The 17,811-nt window shown below is 34.5% G+C and overlaps 1 protein-coding gene and 1 long non-coding RNA gene across 2 annotated transcripts in view; both read right to left on the bottom strand.

The window, feature by feature from the left end:
• The window catches only part of lmtk2 (lemur tyrosine kinase 2), a 51,760-nt gene extending 35,194 nt beyond the window's left edge, over positions 1 to 16,566 (bottom strand). Inside the window, exons 1-2 of the mRNA XM_059347500.1 lie at positions 16,045 to 16,566; positions 1,689 to 1,822 (exon numbers count right to left, since the gene is read on the bottom strand). Coding sequence (XP_059203483.1) covers positions 1,689 to 1,822; positions 16,045 to 16,144 — 234 coding nt within the window. The 5' untranslated portion in view covers positions 16,145 to 16,566. The remainder of the gene's footprint in view (positions 1 to 1,688; positions 1,823 to 16,044) is intronic.
• LOC131982946 (uncharacterized) overlaps positions 1 to 17,811 on the bottom strand; it is a 596,045-nt gene that overhangs the window by 356,258 nt on the left and 221,976 nt on the right. The gene's annotated exons all lie outside the window — the stretch shown is intronic.

Below are 17,811 nucleotides of genomic sequence, written 5' to 3'. Positions count from 1 at the left end.
CAACTCGATACCGATACTCAGGAAAATATTCGGTACTCGATACCATTTTCGATACCACAAGGATGTAAACAAAGACCCCAAAATATAACAGAAATATTTTTATGAACAAGAAAAATGCAACATGTAAAAATTAACAGAGCCACAGGTTAAATATTTATGATAAAAAACAAAATATCACAAAACCTGTTGATACTGATGTAAATTAGGACAGAAAAAAATTGAAATAATACCTTACAATTTAAATTATATCTGTAAGATTTTTTTTTTCCCTTTTTTTAATTTTTTTTTTTATTTCACACATTACGCACTCACAGGACAAACCACAGAAAAGAGGAAAAAATAAACAAATAGCACAGCACGCAGACCAGGAATACAGGTCTGAGGTAGTGCAAAAAATAAATAAATACAATAAACAATAACAATTACAACAATATTTTGAGGTTGTATGCTGTGCACAATATTAGGCCAGAGCATACATTGGGTTTAGCGGCTTAATAAGTTGTTGGAACGCAGTTTCTCCACGGTGTAAATAGGAACCTGATCCATACATATGTACTCTGCCACAGCTCTGTTTATTTGAATAGCTTCTGGGGACTTGGCATCATATTTTGGCGGTATCGATACTTTTGAAAATGAGTATCGTATCCGGATTAGGGTTGTCAAAAGTATCGATACTAAAAAAAGTATCGATACTAAAAAAAGTATCGATACTAAAACGCTGTATCCGGATACGATACTCATTTTCAAAAGTATCGATAGTATCGATATTGTTACGTGTGTAAAGCATAGCCAAGGAAGGCAAGGAAAGTTATAAATTATTAATTTTTTTTTAATCAAGCTTGCCTAATATTGTGTACAGCATACAACCTCAAAATATTGTTCTAATTGTTATTGTTTATTGTATTTATTTTTTGCACTACCTCAGACCTGAAGCTTGTTATCATAGTTGCAGTTTCTTTTTGCACAACTGTTTTTTATTATAAATATTTAACCTGTGATTTGATTCTTGTTGCATTTTTCCTGTTAATAAAAATATTTCTGTTAAATTTCGGGGTCTTTGTTTTTATCCTTGTGGTATCAAAAATGGTATCGAGTATCGAATATTTTCCTGAGTATCGGTATCGAGGTGAAAATTTTAGTATCGTGACAACCCTAATCCGGATACAACGTTTTAGTATGTCTGTTGTTTCTTTTCCTTGTGTTGTCATTTCTTTTCCTTTCATATGTATGTGTGCGTGTGTTTGGGTATGTATCCAAATGTGGGCGCGTGTATGAATGTATGTATGTATAATTTCGCTGTATAGGTAAATTATATTTATGTTTTTGTAATACAAGACATGTTTAGACAAGGATGTTAACTTGTCATATTTAAGGAGAGGGGGTGGGAGTTTATAAGTTTTACTTCTTCTCACTCCTTTTCGAATATGTATTCTGTCATGTTAAATGTTTTGTCTGACTCTTTTTTTATTTATTATTATTTGTTTTCATATTCGAAATAAACTTGAATCAAATCAAATCAAATCAAATCCAATCCATACTTTTGACTACCCTATTGACATGATACTGCAGTGCTCGTCTTTCACTACAGATCCTAAATTCACAGACAGCATCTATTACAATCCATCCCAGCTCCATGTATTCATTAGGGAGCAGGTGGAGTTTGGCCAGCTGCCCGCCAGAACTCTCACCTTGAAGTTGATCTCCCTCTCCTTGCAGCAGGTCACACAGTTCACTAGCAACACCACCAAGGCCACGAGCGCCGTCAGTGACACCACCAGGGACAGGTAGAGAGACACAGACAACGAGTCCCCTGTGCTTTCCCCTGAAATGAGAAAAACAGACAGTAACTATGCTGAATTATTGAATTATTCACATTGTGAGCTGAGCTTCGAAATTAATTTAGAAGAGAATGAAAGTTGGCAACTGGAAGCTTTGTTACAGGCAACATAAATGTGTTTGACAGTTATACCACGCAGCAGGAACCGACTGTTCTTCTACATCCACCCACAACAAAAGGTGCATTTAAGCTCAACAGCAAAAATAAACTGCACAGTGCTCTTAAATGCAACTTCTGGAGCGTATTGCTCTTTTTCACTAGCATCTCCACTGACATTAACCCTTTAATGCACAACATATAGACAGCCCTTCTATTGCACAACATGGGTCAGAAATGACCCGCATTCATTCCCCATGTTATTTAATGCTGCTGTGTGTTTCTGTGCTCTATCTTTTAATATCAACTTATTTTATGATTTAATATTCCAAGTATTCTTTAAATATCTTGTTTTTGATAACAACAGATTATTATTTCCATTTTGCCTCTCAAACTTTATGAAGAAAAAAAGTTTTTGTATTATGACATAGCTAACTACTTGGTTTAGTAGCTTGCAAAGCTAACTACTTAGCCAAGAAGTTAGCAAAGTAGTTAGCTTAGCAAGCTCCTTAGCTAAATACTTAGCCAAGAAGTTAGCTGAGTAGGTAGCTTAGCAAGCTCCTTAGCTATATACTTAACGAAGAAGTTAGCTGAGTAGTTAGCTTAGCAAGCTCCTTAGCTAAATACTTAGCCAAAAAGTTAGCTTAGTAGTTAGCTTAGCAAGCTACTTAGCTAAAAAATGGATATGGGTAATTTTTCACCCATGTTGTGCATTAGAAGGGTAGTGAAACAAAAGGGGATTTTATTAAAACAATGAATTAAGGAAAACATAAAATTAGGTTGTATGATAAAAACAAACTAAATGAGGAAAATCTGGAATACTGAATGATGAAAATAATTTATGTCATCAGATATGGAACATAAAAACTTTGTCGGGTCACTTTAGACCCATGTTGTGCATCAAAGGGTTAACAATGCATCATAAACAATAATTTTGATTGTATAAAAAGTCGTAAACAGTGATTTCCCCCCCCCCACAATCTGTATGACATGAAGATTGTGATTCCCCGGGGCACACCACCAAACCTCCGCCCTTCATCAGTCATTCAGAGAGACAGTTGTGGGGGTTTCCACCAGCTGATAAGCAGCTGATGGTGCAGCAGTGGTGACAGCAGGTGTTATTCTGCGCCGGTGAAGATGCTGCTGCCACAGCAGTTCAAGTGTCAGAGCTGACAGCAGCCCTGCAACCCACCCACTGCTGCTCAGCTGCTCTCTTACTACACTGATGCTGACCAACATTCACACAGCTGAGGTTTCCCTTTTAATGCCACTGATTTACAATTTAGTGCAGCCAACACCTTGGAGAAACAAAGCACATTAACTATGAAAGGCCCAATTTATTTCCTCCGTAGTATATTCCTATAATAAATATAAATAATGTGCTATTGAAGCAAAACCAAATTTATACAAAATTTGTATTTGAAATAAGTTTGTGACATATAAAATGCAGTATTCCTACACCTTTTCCACATTCAAATTCAAGCATTTTCTTTTCCAGCTGCGGTAGATTTCATATTTTACTTATTTTATTTCTTCATCTAAAAAGCCAACATTTGAGTGGGACAGTGATTTGTCAATTTAAAGCAGTTTTAAGCACTTAATTTAAAATACAAACACTTTCCAAACCTTGAAAACACCACATTAAAATGTAAATGTTATCAAGGATTTCCCCAAGTACGAACCCTGCAAATACATTTCAGTTATATTATTTATAGCCGAAAGAATCTACAAAAGGATTGGATAGCATTGCACTGCAAAAAAGGTGTGTCTAAAAACCAGATAAAAACACTAAATCTGAGGGAAATGATCTTGCTGCATGGACAGATAATTTCACTTGACAAGATTTCTCTTTTTTTCTGTGTTTTCTTTTGTCTTTTTATGTCTTTTTTGTGATTTTTACATCTTGTGTTTCTCTTTTTGGTGTTTTTTTGTCTTTTTATCTTTTTTGTGATTTTACGTCATTTGTTTCTTTTTTGGGGGGTAATTTTATGTCTTTTTACATCCTTTTTTGGTCACAAAATGACAAAAAAATGTACAAAAGAGATAAAAATTAAAGCTGCAAGCAGCGATGAACTGGCCCAAGCAGAGTGCACTGACAATTATTTGTTTCTTGCCAAGATAAAAAAAACTTTAGATTTAGAAGTGTTAGATAATTTATCTTGTTTTAAGAGTTAATTTCTTATCTTAAGCGTTCAACATGCTTATTTCTAGATTTAACCATCTTAATTTAAGAAATCTTGTCAAGTGAAATTATCTGTCCATATATATATATTGTATTTGTATCTTGTTTTTAGACACACATTTTTTGCAGTGTGTTATTGGCATGTCTAAAATAAAATATGTTGTCCTTGGATTTAAAAAGCTTAAAGATGGTATGTTAGTATTTTCAGTGGTGGAATGTAACTAAGTACATTTACTCAAGTACTGTACTTAAGTAAAATTCTGAGGTACTTGTACTTTACTTGAGTATTTCCATTTTATGTAAATGTATACTTCTACTCCACTACATTTAGAGGCAAATGTTGTACTTTTTACTCCACTACATTTAGCCAGCAGCTTTAGTTACTTTTCAGATCGGGATTTAACATGAAAAACATGATCGGTTTAAAGTTTAAAGTGACATTTTCTAAATTAGACCTCATAAAAGCATATTAAATAGTAAAAATGAGCCCTACCTTGAGAAAATAAAATGCTGCTTACATAAATGCATCAATAATAATCATCAAATCATATATTGAGAATATATTTAACAATCTGAGTGGGGTCATTCTGCATAACGAGTACTTTTACTTTTGATACTTTAAGTACATTTTGATGCTGATACTTTTGTACTTTTACTAAAGTAAGTTTTGAATGCAGGACTTTTACTTGTAGTGGAGTAATTTCACAGTGTGGTATTGGTACTTTTACTTAAGTAAGGAATATGAATACTTCTTCCACCACTGAGTATTTTAAAGATGTGCATATTGCAATTCTGACAAAAGCTCAACCTTTTGTTGGCTGTGAGTATGAGCTCATCACGGTGTCCCTCCAGCATGTCCACCTCGTCTCCTTGTCTACCAAATGTCACTGCTCATTTCTAACTGCTCATTTGAAAGGTGTCAGTGCCGGTCACTTTTATCTGTTGTTGTCGCTGCTGAATGTGAGTGAGCAACTCAAACCTTTTCACCTGAGGCTTCCAACCCCGGCCCACTGCATCATGTCTCACATGGAATGATGTGTGATTGTGATTGTGTGCTGAGAGAATAGTGAGAATCTGTGTCCCTGTTCTCCCTCCTGTGTTTATTCTGTCCCCCACTGCTTGTAGCTTGTCAGGTACATCCTGTCTGCCAGGGGGAGAATCAACACCTACAGAGTCTCCTTCTGCTGAACTACAAGCTCCTGACAGATGAAGGCGGGTGCTGAATGCATCCAGACTACAAAAACCTACTTCTAGTTGCTTTCTCATCAGCACAAAGGAGAAGAAGAACAGGCTTCCGTATGACAAAAATACAAAGATTCAGTCTTTGGAATAAATGAGAAACGAAATAAACGAAATAACAAAAACTAGAATTGAAAAAACATTTTGGTTAACTGGATAAAAATAAAAACGAGAGTTTTTTTAAAAACGATAACTGAAACTGTATTTTGTGGTTACAAAACTAACTAAAATGATAGTGAAAATGTCCTTCATTTTCGTATTTGTCAATTTTTTTTCATACGTAAACCTTTTTGGTTGATATGAAATCTATTTCATCTATCTGGTTTTATGACTTAATAAACTTATTGGGGCTGAGATGGACCAGACAAAGGAAATAAAGGAAACATTTATTGTGACTTTTTTTTTTTAATCTAGCACCCAACAAATACCCCATTACAAAAAAACTAAAACTAACACTAAAACTAATAAAAACTAAACTATAACTAAGCATTTTCCAAAAAATAAAAACTAATTAAAACTAGCAAACCCACTCTAAAAACTCATTAAAACTAACTGAATTTGAAAACAAAAAATCACAATGAAATTAAAACTAAAACTAACAGAAAATCCAAAACTATTATAACTTTGAAACTTTGAGGTCAAAGTGGCTTGCTTGGACACAGTCTGATTCTCCAATTTTTGTTTGGTTTATTTTATTCTTTTTTTGGGACCGGACAGCATTTTATATAACAAAACATATATATCAGGACAAAGCTATTTTATTCTCACTGTCCACAGATTTTTTTCAAAATTAAAGAACTGTTTGTAAGAGGTAAATTGTACAAACACCGCAATGAGAAATGTGTCTTGTTTGAGAGAAAATACAATAAAAATCAATGAGCCTGCAATCATTTTATTTAACCCACCTGGTCCAAAATATATTTTTTCTGACGATGAAGAGAAAAAGTAATCTTTCCATAGCTTAAATGTCATTCACCATTTCTATTTACTCTTCCCTTGTGGGTTTTTTGGAAGTAACCAGGAACATGGTGGTTGTATTTTTCTTGCAATGTAAAAAAAAAAAAAAAAAATCTACTTTTCCGTCCTCTCCACTCTCTTTGGAAAGCTTATCCCACGATACATGTGTCATCATTAATCTGTATTTATATTTAGGTTGTTAGAGGATTTCACAAGCATAAAATTGAAGTGATCACTTCTTAGTGCAGCAGCACAGGAACTACTGTTGTTACTCCAGCTACCATTTCTGATAAATCTTTTTTATATGAATGCAGATGTCAAAAGAAATAGAAAGTCGACTGAATGCCAATGAGTTCTGCCTTATTGAAACATTACAAGTAAGAAGCAAGCAGAAACACTAGGATACATCTGAACCAGCTGGAATGCATAATGTTGTTTGCCAACAGATAGAGCTGAAAGATTTAGCTATTTTTCTACTGTTTTGGTATTTCAGTGTGCAGAGATCCCTAAAAAATTGGATGCAAATTGTTCTTCAATGTCAACAATGCTCATAGATTTAACTACATGGACCTGGTCAATGACCATACCATTGTTAAGGGTGTCAGAGTGGTAATTTCAGCCAAACCCCTAGCCTCAGTACCAAATGTCTTGTGCAGAACCCACTAATTAAAAATCTGGCATCCTTCCCCCGATTCATGAATAAATTACTCCCTCAAAATTAGCCAGAGATAAGAACTTGTAGAGGCGGGAAGGTAGTCTAAAAACAGGCTGAGCACTGATCTTACTGCAGGAACAGACAGCACAGTCCATCAGAGATGGGCAGCAATCCCTTTATCTCCCCTGGGGAACATTAGATATGATCCAAAGTGTCAGCCATGATTGAGATTCATTTCATGTCTACCAGTGTACCGAGCCAACACCGACACAAATAGACAGGGTTGCTCAATCTGGCCTCTTTACTTATGAACAAAATAAGATCACAACATTATAACGATATGTAGGGCTGCACAATCAATACAATTTTAATTGTGATCATGATTTTGGCCGTCATGATTAAATTAACCTGATCGTCGGCGATATTTCCATTTTAAAATGCGGCTCTGCTGCATATCTAATCAAGCACTTTCTACACCAGTAGTCCACCAACCACCAGGGGGCGGGGCCGATTTTCTCCCCTGAAAAAGCCTGGTTGCTGATTGGATAGAACGCTAAGCAGGATGTGACGTAGTACTGGACGCCACAACAACACGTGCTATTTGGAAAAGTCGGCAAAGCAGTGTTGCCAACTTAGCAGACCCCCTTAGCGACTATTTTTCAAAAAAGCGACCTGCAACAAATCCAGCGACTCCTTCTCACTAAGTAAGTCTTTCTTAGTAAGAAGGAGTCAAAGCGGCACAGTCCTCCTGCAGCAGTCTCTCCCAGATGCAGAGCCAGAGGGGATGTTAACCCCTTAGCGTCCATTCTGCAAATTGCTAACAGGCTAACAGTTAGCTCTGTAGCAGTACAGTGTGTATGTGCTGCTGCTGCAGGAGGCGTTCACTTAGCGATCTCTGTTTGTTTACAACAAGCATCGGACACTAAAAGCTGTTCCTATTGTTTGTTTAAAAGTAGTGCAATAAAAAAAATGTTTTTTAAATACAGATGTTTTCCCTAACATGATGAATAATCGTGATTAATAATCGTGATTACAATATTGATCAAAGTAATCGTGATTATCATTTTGGCCATAATCGTGCAGCCCTAACGATATGTATAACATATATATGGCATATATATTTAAATAAAGCTACATGAAATAACCACACTGTAACCTCTTTATATTTGTACTCAATTTTAGCAAAACAGCTATAAAGGCTATTTAGTTGGCTTCAGATTGACTACCATGCAAGTATTAGAATGAGAGCATCGTCCAAATGATGCAAATGTTGCAGTAGCACAGTTTGGCTGCTGGTTGTTTGACTTCGCGATAAACGATAAAGAAAAATATATACAATAGACAAGTTTTATTCGGTTCTGATACACATCATCATACTGCAGTGGCCTAACTTCAACTCCTGATTATCCTCCATTAAGGACACCGGAAGTAACTTGGCCTTTACAAAAAATAAAAATAAATATACCAATATATATATATATATATTTAAATGAATGGTGTTTCCACATGATAACTTCCACAAATCTCTTCTTTATGCTAAAGGCTGCAATAGTGAAATAGCGTCAACAGTGAAAAATTGATGAGAAGAGGCATTAAAGATTAAATGGGTCCATCGTCAGGCATCGTGGACGGAGCTCTAAATGGAGATGTGTTCTTACACAGTTTCCCACCTTGTCATTTATCACTGACATGAGGAAGGAGGTGGTGGATCACTTTGAGTATTAAATGAGCTACTGAAGGTTATACTCAATCCCTTGAGCTACAGTTGGAAGTGGAAGGAATAGGAGAACTGTTGCTGTCGCGGGCCAACCTAATGGACTATCTACTATACTATCTATTTGAAGCGCATCAATCGAAACTATAGACTACCAAAATATTTTACACAACAAATGACACATCTGCAGTCCAAGAAGACAAAAAATGTGCAGGGAGAAATGGAGGAGTTATCATTAGATTAGCTGTGTTTTCATTCACATATTTTTATGCACATCCTGAAGCATTGCCTTAGAAAAGCTATGGAAATGGCAATTTTTTAAATTCTTACGTTTTAGTTGATGCACTAAAACGGATATGGAAATGCATTTTCTGCAGGTAATCTTGAGTTTAAGGAAAAATTAAATCTCCATAAACATTTACAACAGGAAACAGTATCTACTGCATGCATTAGTGTACTGTAACAGCCCACTCCCCCACCACAACACCAAGGTGGGCACCTCCACAGGCTTACACTGAGACAGGGAAACCCCTGACTGGGGTCTCCCACTATGCCATGCAGAACAGGGATTGAAAAACAGAAAACCACCTTTGCCAAATATTGTTCCAAAACGACATCAGATCAAGACATTATCAAACTGATACCATGTAACCTGATACTGGCATAAGAGCATCCTTATATTAAACACCTGTTTCATAATTCTGGACTGGCAACGAATCAATCTCATGAATCCAAGAGTGAGCTAATGATAAACCAACATTTTATTGCCTTGTTTTTTAACAAAACACTTCCTCCATCCTGGACTACAGCTTGCAAAATAAGTATCATTGGCAGGAGAATTCTTTAATTGAGAATTGCAATATGCTTAAATAAAGCTTAACTTCACAACGAACGATCCTCTATAAAAAAAAAAAAACATTTGGCTGCAATTGCAGGCAGCTTTTTGATACAAACACACCCCCCGTCTGTTTCAGCAGAGCAACAGGGTTCCAGGCAGTGCAAGACTCCCAGAGAAGCTGCTGCAGCAGTCAAATAGAAAAAAACAGGAGCTGGGTCACGGCAGCTCTACATGGGATCACTTCTCCTCAGTTAGGCCTTATCTGAGTCATGGGTTCATATTATGACTTGGCAGGCACCACCAAATGACTCAACTGGTTTTTGGGACCAATACGGCAGGGAGCTGCCAGGTCTTATTTCGGTTCCACTGCATATTTCAGTAGGCATTCACGCAGAGGAGGAGCTGACCCATTTTTGCAGATTTCACCCACCAGTGTGCACAACAGTGGATGTCTGTGCTTTTTGTTATGTACAGGACGAGGGATGGGATTGTCTGGCTGACATGTTTGGGTTTCGCTAAGATTTGTCAGGCCGCTATGACAGGAAGCACTAAGCCTCATCGATCAAATGAGGAGCCAATGCTTAGTCTGCCATTGCAAGGATCCATATTTGCAAGACTGTTTCTGCCATTTCAATTATAAATCAGCCATATTTCCAATGCTAAGACAATAAAAAAACAACAGTTTATGGTCTGGTCAGCAGTGCAAGTGTTGTAAAAGCAGCATCCCCTCCAGCCTAGGGTTGGGCGATATATCGATATATTTTAAAATGTGATATGGAATTAGACCATATCGCATATGGGTCAGTGACAAATAAGGGTTGGCAAGATGTCAAATGGTGTAACCACAAATTAATTATAAATATATATATTTATATAAACTTTATCCACCTACAGTGTATTTAAGTGGATTTATACATTTAATTACTTAATGTTAAGTAGTATTTCTACATTTACACATTTCATCAATATTAAGCAGAACATATTCTTAAACCAACCATTTTTTTCCTAAAAAAGTTTAGACAAATTATGCAAAATTTGTTATATACGATAATGTTGCAATGTAAACATGGATTATATTTTTTTCTCATTTGAATTCACATTTATTTTCCTGTAAATAATCTGATTTTTATGAAAAAAAATTAATGGTTACACCAACTGACACTGTGTTAGATCACGTCATTGACCCATATATTGATAAAGTTCAAATTTGTACTGTGATCTTTGCTCCAGGCAAGCTGCAGCTTTTATTTAAGATATTTTTTTTTTATTTAAATGTGCACTTCATGGAGCTTTGGTTTTAAAAAAAACTTTAATAAACAGTTTCAATAAAAGTACTTGTGACATGTCATATTTGGCTTTGACTTTGAACATTTGCTCTCACTTGGCGATAAAAATATCAGGATAAATATATCGTATATTGATATTGTGTCTAAATATATCGGGTTATGACTTTTGGTCCATATCGCCCAGCCCTACTCCAGCCTGGGGTGATAATCACTGTATCACTGAGCAATGTAGTAAAAGGTAAAGACCAATGTCCACCTTAACTAACAGGCCAGTCAGGCTACTGTCACCTCACTGTTACTCCAGTTAAAACATTGACACTTCTGTTCAAGCCAGCTTTGCAAGTCATTTTTCAGTTATTGTCCATTTATGTGTGATCTCAACCAAATCCATAAAATCCAACAATCAAGTACAACTGTTCGATATCTGTATGTATTGGAAAATGGGGCAAAAGACAGGTTGCTATGTAATAAAAGCATAAAAAGCATGCTTATATTGCCACATGACTTTCCAGTATCCTGTAGTATAAAAGGCAAACAACAGTGTTGCTAATCATTGACTGGTGCTGATAAGATTGGAATGCGTTATGGTTACACATTAATTAACACCTGTATCCATTCATTTGTCATGAGGAAGCAGGTTGACTGAGCCTCTTGCTCTAAAAGCTGCAACAACAGAAAAGTAACATTGTCTCAAAGTGGATAAAACACAACATTAAAATGAAAATAATTATTATTTTTGTAGTTAATTCATCTACTGAATTAGTCATTATTCCTAATTTTGTCAAATATGGTCAAATATTTTAGAAGCATTTAATGTAAGTAGTTAATTGAAGTAAAATGATAGAAATCAAATGAATAATAATCCTTACGATTGAAGTTTTTTAAACTTAATGACTTAATTAATTAAAGTTCAGCAAAAAACAAATTCAAATAGTTTCTGTTTTTTCCTGATGTGTCATGACATACCCACATTTACAGGCTGTACCATGATTAATAGTCAAAGAATCATCTTACATAGTTATGATATTGTGTAATATTTAAAAAAAATGTGTACCTTTTATTTACAGTACTCTCAAAGTGATACTGATAGCATACTATATGTTATACCCTTCCCCCCACTTCATTCAATACCTATTTGAATATCATTCAAATCATCATCTGAATGAAAGCATTGAGTTTCATAGAAACTCCGTACTACTCCTCCCCATCCATATGATTTTCACACACATTACATACTGAACTGCCAAATTCTTTCATTCAATTAGGGCTGGGCGATATTGCCCTAAATTATCATGATATTTCAAGGTATTTTTGTGACAACGATATTCTTGACGATATTACAAAATACTGAAAAATACATAAAAAATGATTTTTTTAGTCTGCTCAACAAAATATAAATCAATCATAAATCTAAAATAGTGTAAAGTGCAAATCTCAACAGTTGCCAAATACAAAAAAAATACTCTAGACTCTTGAGTATTAACCATCCAGGAGAAAATTTTGTACATTTTTAAGCACAATGCATCAATCTCATCCACTTTGACAGTTAAATCTGAGTAAACACCTCACATAACATTTTTCACAGTCAACAGGGCTTTCCACCAGGACATGGAGCAGCCAGACAATGATGAAAAATAGCTGGCTAGAGGCGTCCGGGGGCATTGAAATGAGACGTTAGTGCAGCACATGCGACTATGGCGGGCCGCCACAGTCTAGGTCATTAATGGGAAACCCTCACGCCACTACGTCAAGAAGTAGGAATGTTGCCAATATCATGATATGCATTTTTTTAAATCATAAAAAAAAAAAATACCGATATAATCACGAACGATACAATATGGCACACCCCTACATTCAATACCTTAAAGTTATTGAGTAATGGGTCCAGCAAGTTCATTTTGTCTACTCTGAATATTATTTTTAGGTTTCTTTTCTTTTTTTCAGCGATCAGCTGACGCCTCTGACGAAGACTGAAGTCGTCGGTCAAAACATGTAAGGTAAAGAACATCTCCTACTTTCCTTTGTCTGAAAAAAAGAAACCTAAGAATATTATTGAGTAATGATACCATCCCTCCATTATATCAGATAGTATTTCAAGTAAAACAGCTGATATTGAATTGTTTTCATATTTTCTAGAGGTAGACCGATATATCAGCCGGCCGATATAAATATGTGGATCATCTGAGGCGCCACCACCTCCAGGCCTAGAACAACATACACATTGTTGCTATCAAACTGTTAATATGTTTTGTTTGTTTTGTTAATAAATGTTTCATTTTTTGTTTAAATTGAGACTAGCGTAACATTTGTTATCATTGTATCATTTATATCATGTAAATGGAGGGAGAAAAGGCAATATCGGCTTCAAGAATCGGCCCAAAAAAAATCGGCAGCACATATCGGGGATCGGTTAAGACCAAACTGACAAAATAATCGGTATCGGCACCCGTATCGGTCGACCACTAATATTTTCTCATGGTCCTGTATTTCTGTCCTGAAAAAAATACCCATTTAATCAATATATTTAGTGTTTATCACACTGGTATACAACAGGATTGCAACTACTTTCTTCCATGAATGCACTTTGATTCATCCTAAAATAATGAAATGATCAAACCTGTGACAAAACTTGTGATGTACTCAAAGTGTGAGGACACCATAATCTACATAAAAAAGGTTATTCAAGGTTCACTTCAAAACAAGAAACAAGTTTCCATGCAGGCAGGCCAACATCCAGTCTATTGTCCCATAAACTTGTTTAAATGCCAATGACTGGACCAACCCCACTGACAGATTGTTGTACCTGCAGTTACAACAGGCTGTGTTATATTAACTAAGACACATGACTGCAAGCTGGAGGCTAGTTCATCTGTGTTAAATATCAATCAGAAATAACTTAGACTAGTGAATAAGTATTCTCTGAGTAATGTTAGTGGAAAGGTGTATTGTTTGTGTTTTGCAGTTTGCTATTAGCAGAGTCATGACGATGACATGCTGGTACTTTCCGGTGTTATGCCCTTACTGGTTTCCAAACTAACTGGTTGCCGTACTCGTGCGTGCAGCTGCGTTCTGCCTCAGTTGCCGGATTTGTCACATATTTAATAAACATTTAACTGGTGATTTCCAGGTCACATCTCCTCTCTACTGTGGATAATATTGTTGTAAAAGTGAATACTACATCATAGCCACCTATACATAAAAAGAAAGCATGAAAATATAATGTTTGCAAGATCGGTTGGGATTCAAATTCACTACAACAATATTTAATTGTTCATGAATCATCACCTGTACAGTCATGGAAAAAAATGATTAGACGACCCTTGTTTTCTTCAATTTCTTGTTCATTTTAATGCCTGGTACAACTAAAGGTACATTTGTTTGGACAAATATAATGATAACAACAAAAGTTGCTCATAAGAGTTTAATTTAAGAGCTGATATCTAGACATTTAACATGGTTTTTATTGATAATAACCAAAATCATTATCAAGAAAACCATGGAAAATGTCTAGATATCAGCTCTTAAATTAAACTCTTATCAGGTTTTTTTGTTGTTATCATTATTTTATTATTATTTATTATTATTTATTATTATTATTATTTGTCCAAACACATGTACCTTTAGTTGTACCAGGCATTAAAATTAACAAGATATTAGAGAAAACAAGGGTGGTCTAATCATTTTTCCCATGACTGTATATCGATATATGCGATATGGTCTAATTCCATATCACATTTAAAATTATATTGATATATCTTTTATATCGATATATCGCCCAGCCCTAATTTATGTACACTACAGGCCAAAAGTTCAGAAGCAACATAAATTTTCTGTTCATAATGGCTTTCTTAAAAACCAGCATGGATTCTTTGGATTTGTGGATGTGTTTACTGCATAATTAGACTCTACCTTTATTGAAATGAATAACAATGAAGCGATGATCTTTTTTGTACAAATTTGATTTGTTACTTGGTTACTTGCTGTACTAAAAGCAGCTCCCTGACACCAGTTTGCATCATGACCATGTTTCTTTCGTCAGGGAAAACCACAGTTGCTGGAACCAGTGTAGAAATAAGATGTGAAAATACTAACGACATACAAGAAACAGAAAAAAAGCAAAAAGGAGAAGAATAACGGAAAACTAAGGTATATAAAAGACATTGTATAAAAATAAATTCAATTTTAAAACGATGAGAGAGAAAAATAATAAATTAATTTATATGAAATAAAAAATAAAAACGAATAGTCTCATTACAACGAACGAGTCTCATTAAAACGAAAAATCTCATTACTATGAAATAAATAAAAATAAATAAAAAATGAATAGAAATAAAATGAATTTAAAGAAAATCTAATTTATATGAAATAAATAAAAAATCAATAGAAACAAAATGAATAGAAAAAAATAAAAATCTCATCACTATGAAATAAATAAGAATAAATAAAAAATGAATAGAAATAAAATGAATTTAAAAAATCTCATTTATATAAAATAAATGAAAATAAATAAAAAATGAATAGAAAAAAAGAAAAAATCTCATTAATATAAAATAAATAAAAATAAATAAAAAATGAATAGAAATAAAATGAATTTAAAGAAAATCTCATTTATATGAAATAAATAAAAAATGAATAGAAATAAAATGAATAGAAAAAAATAAAAATATCATTACTATGAAATAAATAAGAATAAATAAAAAATGAATAGAAATAAAATGAATTAAAAAATCTCATTTATATAAAATAAATGAAAATAAATAAAAAAATGAATAGAAAAAAATAAAAAATCTCATTAATATGAAAAAAATGAATAGAAATAAAATTAATAGAAAAAAATAAAAATCTCATCACTATGAAATAAATAAGAATAAATAAAAAATGAATAGAAATAAAATGAATTTAAAAAATCTCATTTATATAAAATAAATGAAAATAAATTTAAAAAAATGAATAGAAAAAAAGAAAAAATCTCATTAATATAAAAAAATGAATAGAAATAAAATGAAAAGAAAAATCTCATTTATATGAAAAAAATAAATCAAACTGATGACAGGCTTTACTCGTCAGCAGTTTGGCTGTTTGTGTTGATAGTTAGCATTCAAAAAGCTGCTGATTAGCAACAGCAAACATAAGCTAACAGACACATCTGCTGGCTAAACAGCTGGATAGACAGACAGGTGTTTTGGTGAGTGAACAAATAATCGTTTAGCTGTGTATCAGCTTCCAGTCAGCTGTCTCACCTGGTGTGTGATAGTGAAGAGGGGCACCTTCACACAGCTCAAACACCGACAGGAAGATCCCACCGGCCAGCAACAAAACACATCCACGGCGGCTCTTCATCCTCCTAGCTCAGCTAACACAGCTAACAGCTAATTGGAAATCGTCGTCCTAAACAATAAATGGCTGATTTGATACTAAACAGCGTGTTTTAATCATTGATAATCAATTCATCGTCCGCGTAGGCTACATAAACAAGCATATCTTCAGTCTGTTTAACGTTAGCTACTTACTGTTAGCCAGCTAGCTAACTAGCTATCAATGCTAACAGTTTCAGCTGACGACAGCAAACAGCGCTACGGAATGTCGTCTTCCGTTGTCCATGGAGACACAAGGAGCGATCACCTTTCACGACCTGTCATATTTAGTGTTTATACCTTAGTGTTATATTTAAATGAACAAAGCTAAAAATAATCAATAGCCCTGACTATCATGAAACACCTCCCCTCCAAAGCGCCATGTTCCTGTACAACGTCACATCGCGGAATGAGGCGTAAATCCTCAAATGATTGACAGGTGAGCCAGCCAATCACAGCGAAGAATCCTTTCGCGTTCAAAACCCACAACAAATCAGCTTCGGGTTTTATTATCAGTCATGTAAATCCTTATTGCTTTGTATCGTCAACCTGTTAAAATAATCGCCTAACTCATTTTTTCAAGTTTTGCAGGAAACACAAAAAACTTCACCAAAAGTGTAACATATGACATTTATTGATCACTTCACTCAAAAAGGATGGAACAAAGGATGGCTATTGGCATAGTAATAACACAGTGTGTGAATTATGTAACTTAAGAGAAATTAATGACATGACAAGTATCATGGGCATTAATGTTACTTCAAAGTGTCATTAATGTTCATGACACATCCCATGTCATGTTCATGACACGCTCATGTCACTCTTATGTAGACACCTTCAAAATAAAGTGTTACCATATCTTGCTTAAGTCACAAAGGCATGTTGAAAAAATTGCCTAAGTCACATTTTATTTTGATTTAGGCATAATAAATCCACTTAAGTCACACACTTGACACAGGCCATTATCTTAAAGGGGTAAAATCACATGATCTGATCAATTGAGGATGTAGGTGATTATACCATAGGTGGCCGGCATCATGAAGAGATGATTTAGTAAAAAAAAACAATTTTGACAAAAAATGACTTAGGCAATTATTTTGTGTGATGGTATCAAAGCTGAAGAAATTTTTTTAAACCCAGTCACTTGCCAACCATGTGAGACACGTAAAACTGATTCTGAAAGATGACCTGTCTGTAATAAATGTTTATTTCTTGATTCACGCCCAACCATAAACCTCCAAGCAGCATTTAATGGGTGGAGAGGGTAATTTGGCAGGTGCACTGATGCTGCCTAACGCACCATTATCTATTTCTTCATGAGTTTTTTTTTTATTTTCCTTCAAGTGATTTCATATGAATATTGCTGGCTATAAGATGTCATTTTATTTGATTTTATTTATTGTTGTTTACACTTAAAAAACATACAATCATAAAGAAAGAATAGTACAAGAAACAGATAAAAGAAATGTGCAGGAAAGATCAAAAAGCCCAAAGGTCTTATACGCAACCCTCCCTCTTAAATCTATAAATAACTATACTTTACTTAAATTACATAGCTAGATGAAAATAAAAAAATACAAACAAAATATCAATAAAACAATGGTACAAAGGTGATTAGGACATCTGTAGGGATTTTTTTGAGCTTGGTCTTAA

The sequence above is a fragment of the Centropristis striata genome, chromosome 13 (genome assembly GCF_030273125.1).
Source record: "Centropristis striata isolate RG_2023a ecotype Rhode Island chromosome 13, C.striata_1.0, whole genome shotgun sequence".
Taxonomy (NCBI): domain Eukaryota; kingdom Metazoa; phylum Chordata; class Actinopteri; order Perciformes; family Serranidae; genus Centropristis; species Centropristis striata.
This window is presented reverse-complemented; position numbering and strand designations above follow the sequence as displayed.